This window comes from Solanum lycopersicum, chromosome 10 (assembly GCF_036512215.1).
Source record: "Solanum lycopersicum chromosome 10, SLM_r2.1".
NCBI classification, from domain to species: domain Eukaryota; kingdom Viridiplantae; phylum Streptophyta; class Magnoliopsida; order Solanales; family Solanaceae; genus Solanum; species Solanum lycopersicum.
In genome coordinates, this window is record NC_090809.1 from 19,165,099 (window position 1) to 19,173,952 (window position 8,854).

At 28.6% G+C, this 8,854-nt stretch overlaps 1 protein-coding gene across 1 annotated transcript; it reads left to right on the forward strand.

Moving 5' to 3' along the window:
• The first annotated feature begins 2,226 nt into the window (after positions 1–2,226).
• LOC101256040 (phospholipase A(1) DAD1, chloroplastic-like) lies at positions 2,227–3,603 on the forward strand. Its single transcript, XM_004248540.4, has one exon. It carries the CDS (start codon positions 2,266–2,268, stop codon positions 3,595–3,597), a length of 1,332 nt encoding a protein of 443 aa, XP_004248588.2. The 5' UTR covers positions 2,227–2,265; the 3' UTR covers positions 3,598–3,603.
• The last annotated feature ends 5,251 nt before the right edge of the window (positions 3,604–8,854 follow it).

Here is an 8,854-nt window from a genome sequence, read left to right on the forward strand (position 1 = left end):
TACTCATGGCCATAAATACAATATTTAAATATATTAAATAAGAGTTCATGTACTTACTTCAATGAGAAAGAGTAAAATCTGAATGTTTTCTTGATTAATCACCAATATTCACTTGCAAGAATCTCAAAGTAATCAATAATCTCACACAAAGTCTAATGATTATCAAGAATCTCACAATACAATGTTTACCAATAAGGAATTTTACAATCTAAGAGTCTAACCTAACCGAGTCCAACCTCAAAAACCAGGTTTTTCGAACTATTTATAAAAAAATAAAAAAAAACTAATTAAACAAGGACTCTGTTTGCTGGAACTCTGCCAAAACGCGGCTGGGTTGACGGACCACGCGACGGATCGTCGTGGTCACGACGGACCGTCGTGGACTCTGTAGGTGGTCTCTTCTGCATTTCTTCGCTTAAACCCCCCCCCCCCATTCATCTTTAGACAGATTTCCTGCAAATAAGGAGAAACTTATATAAAAATTAGCACAAAAAAACTTTTGGACACACTAAACTTATGGAAAAAGTATTAATAATACCGTGAAATCACGGTATATCAGAGTATTGGAGAAAGGACTACTTAGAAGCTATTGGGACTAAGTTGTAAATAATAAAAGTTAGTTGTGTTAGTTAGTAAAGTATAGAAGTTGTTAGGAAGTTAGTTAGGGAAATAGTTAGACTTGTACTGTATATAACATGCTTCTGAACCCTAATATTCATTTAGTTGAATTATGAATTCACGGTAAACTTCATCTTCCCTATTTTCTCTCTTAGCTTAAATCAGTTAACAACTTCTTCAATGGAGAAATCTAACAAGTCGAAACAGAGGAGGTCATTCATTATTTGTTTTGAGGGGTAAAAATGAGTTAATACACTAGCGGTAAGGATATTTTTTATCTCAAAATCAAGCAAAGGTGTATTTGATCCACTTCTAGTTGAGGAATATTTTTTACCATTTCTCGTTTGTATGACTTAATTTTTTTACTTTAGAATCATTTTTAATAGATTTAATTTTTTTTTACCAACTATACATAAAAACAATTTTAAAAAAAAACACAACCACCACTACCCCCTCTCTTACCCCGATATATAACACAACATAAGACCTGATTAAAAGAAGTGATCCATATGATTGTACGTTTTTACATTATAATTAGTTCAATGTTTTCTGTCTTGCTTGAAAATTTCTTAAAGTCAGCCATCACTTTTACAAAACTTCCGCTTTGGTCATATTTTTGAGAGATTAAAAGTATTTATTTTTAAAAAATTATGAATTTTAAGAGAAAATAAATATTTTTGGAGAGTAGAAAAAATTATTTTTCATAAACTAAAAAAAAGCATTTTTAAAAAAATGCATACAATTAGAATTACTTTTTAAAAGAGTGGATAAACATTAGTTATCGTTCAAAATGCTTTTATATTTTACTAACCAAATACAAACTATTTTTTTAAAAAAAATAAATTTTTTTTTTTTGAAAGGCGTTATTGATAAAAATATATTTTTCAAACTAAGTTAAGGAGTATTAGATTATAGAATCGGAGGAAACTTTTGTACCATAACTCACTCCATTACTTTCAACTTACAACATAATATCTTAATGAAAAAAATAGAAATTTTCCACAGGCAACATTTTAAATTTATATGTTATATATATTTTCTTAATTTTTAATTGAGTTTTTTTTTTTTGAGTTAATTAAAAGTTTTTTAAAAAAATAGAAAAGATTTTTAAATTTTATGATCTAAAATTAAAAAGTTATAAAAAAAAATTATTCTTTTTAAAACAAACATTAATAAAATAAATCAAACAAATTAAAATGGAGAGCCTAACTAACGTAATCTTATGGAAGCTTAAATATCGAAGGAATTAATATAAAATTTTGGATTCCCACATAGCTGTCACTGACCCTACCACTTCTAGCACCACCTCTCCACCCTTTGATGTGTCAATAGAGTGCAGTTTTTCCTGTTATATTGGTTTTTGTCATTACCAACTGCGTATACCAAACCCCACCTTTTTTTCTCTCATCATTATATACGTACACACTTGAAATGAAAAAAAATACGTACTTATTAATAATGTATGATTATTATTACTTACATGCTCTACACGTACCACAGCTGTGTATGAATGTAATTAATTAATCATAGTGTAAAGAGTCAACATGATACATTTGCACTTTATGCAACTATAAAAAGGTCATTTTGAACCAACTTTTTTAAAGTGTACAAGTTATAATATTCTTTGAAAATCTACATTATTAAATCATGAAGCTTTCTTTTAAACCATCACCTTCATGCACTTCCAAACAAAACCTCCAACAACATACATTAATCCAGTGTGTCACCATTACTAAACCAGCAAATAAGTTCACAAGAAATATAAATCTCACCAAAAACATCAAAAACATCATCCTTGGCTGGATTACTAATAGTGATGAGAAGACTAGTTCAACATCTTCTTGGACGATGCCTAGTTTCTCTGGACAGAGCCCAGAGAAAATAGGCAAGAATTGGATGGAGTATCAAGGAATAAAGAATTGGGAAGGTCTGCTTGATCCACTAGATGATAATTTACGTGGAGAAATAATTCGATATGGACATTTTGTTGAAGCTGCGTACAGAGCATGCAATTTTGATCCTTCTTCTCCTTCATACGCAATGTGCAAATACTCGAGAAAGAAATTGTTTCATCTTTCTGGCTTTTCGGGTACTGGTTATCGTATTTCCAAGTACTTGAAAGCTACTAGTGGGATTAATCTTCCAAATTGGGTTGATAAAGCTCCTAAATGGATGTCAAAGCAATCAAGTTGGATTGGTTATGTTGCGATTTGTCATGACCAAAGAGAAATAGCAAGACTAGGGAGAAGAGACGTTGTTATTGCCTTACGAGGCACAGCAACTTGTTTAGAGTGGCTCGAGAATCTACGAGCCACTCTAACTCCTCTCCCTAACATTAAACATACCATATGTTGCCCGATGGTTGAAAGTGGTTTCCTAAGTTTATATACATCCAAAATAGACGCGCAACAGAGTCTACAAGACATGGTTAGAGAAGAAATAGACCGAATTAAAAAATTATACGATGGTGAAACTTTAAGCTTCACTATCGCAGGTCACTCCCTTGGGGCCGCGTTAGCGACTCTAACAGCCTATGATATTAAACAATTTTTCAGAGATATACCACTAGTAACAGTCATGTCCTTTGGTGGTCCAAGAGTTGGAAACCATAGTTTTCGATACCATCTTGACAAACAAGATACCAAAATTTTGCGTATCGTCAACTCAGACGATCTTATAACAAAAATTCCTGGATTCGTCATTGACAACAATGACGATGATGATAAATATGTGGAAAAAAGTGATCACTGGATGAAAAGGCTTGTGGAAGATAGTCAATGGGTATATGCAGATGTTGGATGTGAGTTACGTTTAAGTAGTAGTGGTTCACCACACTTTAATGGGATTAATATTGCAACTTGTCATGAATTAAATACTTATCTTCATTTAGTTAATAGTTTTGTTAGCTCAAGTTGTCCTGTTAGAGCTACTGCAAAAAAAATTATGCACAAAAGTAACAATAATGTAAAATGTACGTAATAGAAATGACGATATCAAAGTAGTACTAATTTTAACATTAGCTTTTCATAAAGTCTATTCCTATTTTTTCACCCACCAACCGTCCTTCTATATATCCCTAACAAAACTCAAAAAAGCAAAAACGGTTCTTTTCATCATTGCTTTTGGTCATAAATTTTGAAATTTATTTTTAAATTCATCTGTGTAATCTAACATAAATTTTGAACTGTACTTAAAATTTTATTTTTAGATATCTGATTGGTCATTAGAATCAAACAAATTTTCAAACTTTAAAAACTGATAGGCAGAAATTTCACATTAATTTCCAAGTGAAATGTATATTGTTCAAACACAATTTGAAGTTCCAAAAAATGCAGGTTCTAAAACATAAAATGTTAAATTTCAATTTTAAAGTATATGATCAAACAAAAAGATTTTGTGCTCTTCGATATGACATAACACTTCTATATTGTTATTAAGAATAATAAAATGAGAAATTTAAAGTAAAAAAGTGTTAAAATATAAAAATATGTTATTCCTTTATGAATAGATTTTAAAAGGTGTTATATAAATTAAACAGACAATATATTAAATTACATTAAAATATCACCTCAATCACTATTTTTGTAATTTAAATTTAACTATCCTATTCTAAAACAATCATATCAAAAAACAATATAATTTTCTGATTAGTTACTAAAAATCAATTTTATTTTGACTGAAGGACAAACTGTGTCTTAAAGTCATTGATTCTTTGTTTTAATTTAGTCACTATTTAAATTAAAATATTTATTTTAAAACAATCATATGGTAAAACAGTGTAATACTCTTGTTAGTAACTAAAATTCAACTTCATTTTGAATGAAGATCAATTAATGTCTTAAAGTCACTGACTTTTTATTTTAATATAATTACTATATTTAAACTAAAACATCTTATTAAAAAACAATCATATCATAAAACAATATTATTCTTTGATTAGTAAGTAAAATTTAATTTCGTTTTGAATAAATATTGAATGATGTGTTAAAGTCATTGATTCCTTGTTTTAGTATTGACTTGTAGATATATGTAACAAAAAGTAATTGAATTGTTTGATAGAATAAACGTATAAGTAGATAAAGAAAGTTCAATCAAAATGTACGGACAATCATGTCCAAGAAATATGCATAAAGTGCTTCTCTATTTATAAGGTTAGTCAATAAAGAGAAACAGAAATAAGATGAAGCAGAAAAAATATAAAATAATTTGAATCCATAGAAATTATTGTATTTTTTTAAGAAATTTATCAGAGGATATGGATTAATTTCTCCCAAGATAAAACGGATTAATCCTGTTAAAGAAATAGTGGTACCTCAAACTTCTTTAACTTTAGCGAACTTAAGAACAGCAACAAGTCACACAGAATCAGTCGATCGACACTTTGATTTTGAGAGAAAAATATATATGCAGAGAAGGAAAATTTCAATGTTTGAGAAAACGACAAATGACTTCCTTTTATAGTCATTTTCAGCAAGAAAAGTGTTTGTTCAAACACGTTTTATCCAGAAAGTTGTGTCTTTTGGAAAAAACAACAATTTTTCGGAAAATGTATTTGTTAGGAAAATAATAGCTTTTTGAAAAGTAACAGTTTTCAGAAAGAGTAACAATTTTTCGTAATGTTAGCGTTACCCGCGAATTAATTCTGTTAATTAGTGTTCAGACCCGTTTTATTCAGAAAGTTAGTTAGGAAAATAATAGCTTTTTGGAAAGTAATGACTTTTCGAAAAGAGTAACGACTTTTCGTAATGTTACCGTTACTCGTGAATTAATTCTGTTAATTAGAGCGCCAATGACAGCGTGAGGGGCACCTTCTTCTTAGCTTTTTAAGAAGTAAAGGAAGTGTTTCCTCGTATAAGAACAACAATTTCCCTTTCTTTTACATATATGGAAGAAATTATTTTTCATTTACACTTTGCAAATAACTTTTTATTTTCTCTTCAAAATAGTTCCCACACTTTTTATACATATTCTCTCTTTTTATATTCTTTTCTTTTCTTTTTCCATTTACACTTGTTAAACTCAACCGTTACACTTTTAAGCTGCTTTTGATATCAATGGGTTTACAATTTTCTTAAATTTAATGTTAGTAGGAAAATTTAACGTCCAAATTTTCTAGACAAAACGATTAATATACACCTATGATATTAATTGTCTTGCCTTCGCTCTCATTATCTGCCCCTTCCCCATTTTGAAGGAGGATCCAAAGTAAACTCGTATTATGATTTTGACTAAACATAACAATATTTTACTCTAAATTTTATATTTATCTTAAAATATAATATTAATTAGCAAATAACTAATAATATAAAAAAAAACTTTTTGACTAGAAAATTCTTCTTTTAAGTGTCATTCTACATTAACTATCTCCATCTCACTGTCCAATAGATCGATCAATACACTCCATTCCTTCCCCACACCCATATAATATAGCCCCCATTCTCTAAATACACAAAATTATATTTTCTCTATTTAAAAAAAAGACCTAATTTGATTTAAAACGGAATTTAAGAAAAAAAATAAAATCTTTTAATCTTGTGATTTGTAATTAATATTATTTCAAATTTATCAAAATATTCTTTAATCTTATAATATTAAATATGTCAGGTGAAAAATTAAAATTAAAGTGTTGTCAAAAGAAAAAAAATTAAATCATTTTTCAAAATAAATTAAAAGAAAATCTAAATCATTCTTTTAAAACAAGTGAATGTATTTTTTTTCCAATTTTCAATAATAATAATAATAATAAAAAGTAGAAAAGAGATGGCTAGTGTAAAAAGTAGAAAAATTCAACGGTTGATTAATTCTTTGGTAAAAGGATATATATCATGCGGCGTGATAAATGAATGCTTTTTGCCTCTACTACTTTTGAGATTATGATATGATGTAGTGTAACTTCATAGTGCGTGCTCTCAAAAAGTCTTGTTTTGTTTTACCTGAACCAAATTTATCTTTATTTTACCCTTAAATCTATATTTTAATTACCCACACTGCCATTCAAAACACCGACCCCGTTGGATTACTGTTGGCGCACGTGCAACCGCTTTCCTTCTATATCCGGCGGCCGTCCATACCGAACAAAATGACATAAATACCCTCCCAACCATTCTTTTATTTCTTATACTTTCATGCAAATACGTAAACAATTAGAAACCCATAATCATTCATTTAACAATAGGACAAAAGAATTAGATGCTTAAAAATATATATAAAAGGAATTACATGGATTGGATTATTATTCGATTTTTAGCCATTGAGGCTATACACGTTTAACCAAGAAACTTGGTTAATCACTGTATCGTTTATTATTCAAATTTACTTTAACTATTTGAATTTAATATAATTTTTTGATATCTCTATTTTTTATATAGGAAAATTACAAAATTACTATATTTTTCGCTTAATTAAAGATATATGAATATAATGTGCTTAATTATGAATCATAGCTATATAATGAGAGAAAGGTGAGCGAGATTAGGAGGGAAAGGAGAGAGGCAACGGAGATTCCAGAGAGAGAAGAGAGAGGTGAGAACCGAATATTTGTTATACTCATTGTATCATGTCGTATTATCAATACAATTGATACAACTGATTTTTATCAAAATGAATCAATTGTATTCCTTTTAGGAGGAGAGAGGCGTTTAATCTCGAAAAAAGATGAGCGAGATTGAAAGAGGGATGAGAGAGGATGAATACATATTGTATTCATAGTATCAGTAATATAATTGATACAAATGCAAATACAATTGATATATACAAATATAATTATCTGAATACAACAATACAATTAATTATTTATATAATATATTGAATATAATTATATCAATTATATTAACGAACACATACAACTGAAAGAAATAAATTATCATGATACAATTGATGCATAATACATATACAGTTAATACATAATACAAAATAGAGTTAATATGGAATACACATACATTTGATATAGAGAGGGGAAGAGAGGGAAGCGGGAGGAGAAAGGGACAAGAGAGAGGAGAGAAATTTTCTATAAAATCATAAATATAGCTGTAAATTCTACTTAATATTTTAGATTATAATAATCTTTTCATAAATATATGTCATATGTTTATTTTATTGCCTAATTTTTCTTTTATACATATAATTTATAAAACATATACGAATTAGTGCAACATAATTAGCGTTTGCCCATATCGCAAATACGAGAAAATAAGAATTCTGCTTTCGTAAATCATGTGTTTTTCTCTTCTTTTTTCCCCTGGATCAGACCTACAAATTTATTCATTTCAATAAAATAAAAAAGCGATGTAGTGCGCTAAGTTTTTACCATGGGTATTTAAATTATACGCAAATCTTTCAACATTTAACATGAGATTAAAATTATTTTAGTTAAATATGTTTTAAAATTTATTAACTTGACTTTATTTTTGTTTTCAAAGTTAAAAATCATATTTGAAAATTAGAGTTGTGTTGGTCACGACTCATGAACACAACTTTGATTTTTTTAAATACTTTTTTACTTTTGTGAGTAATTTAAAGTAAAACACAATTTTGTTAATTTCAAATTTGCTCACAAAATTGGAAAGATCTAGTAACTCGAAAGCTTTAACTCCTTTAATGCTTTCAATTAAATTTATTTATATCTCATGAAATTTTATATATACACACACACTAATTCTTATGTCTAACAATAATTGTTCACTATTGACTTGAACATATCTTAAGAAACAACGAATATAGGGATAATACTTGTAATGACTTGTTCGATAATTTATTGTTTTTCATGAAAATTACCAGTTTGCCCTCCCGATATTGACCCTGAGTCTTCTACGATTGATTTTGAAAAGTTGGTTTCCAACTTTGGGTTAAAATCTTGAAAATTTGTAAGTTTTGAGTTTAAAAGGGTAAGTTGTTAAAAAATGAGTTTTGGTGCCTTATTTGAGTTTCGAGTGTTTGAATGAAATTTTGTCATTTCCATCAGTCTCAAAATATAAATTCTGATCAACGAAAGTTCTCAATTTCAGATTTTTAGTCTTTTTAAGGATTTGAGATCCTAAGTTATGTAACTGTGAAATTTCACTCTTTGGATTGACTTTTTTGGTCAACATTCAAGGTTCGAATACTCATATCGGAATATAGCGAGTTTCGTTGGATTCGGGAGATGATTTTAGGCCAAGGTGAGGTTTTGATCGATTTTTGAGAGGTCCCAAAATTGTTTTTGACTTTTTATGCATGCATTAGTTTCTTTTGCTTTTCA

Bases quoted from the DNA above. Each gene is read 5' to 3' on its own strand.
- LOC101256040 (XM_004248540.4), top strand. From the start codon at position 2,266: ATGAAGCTTTCTTTTAAACCATCACCTTCATGCACTTCCAAACAAAAC.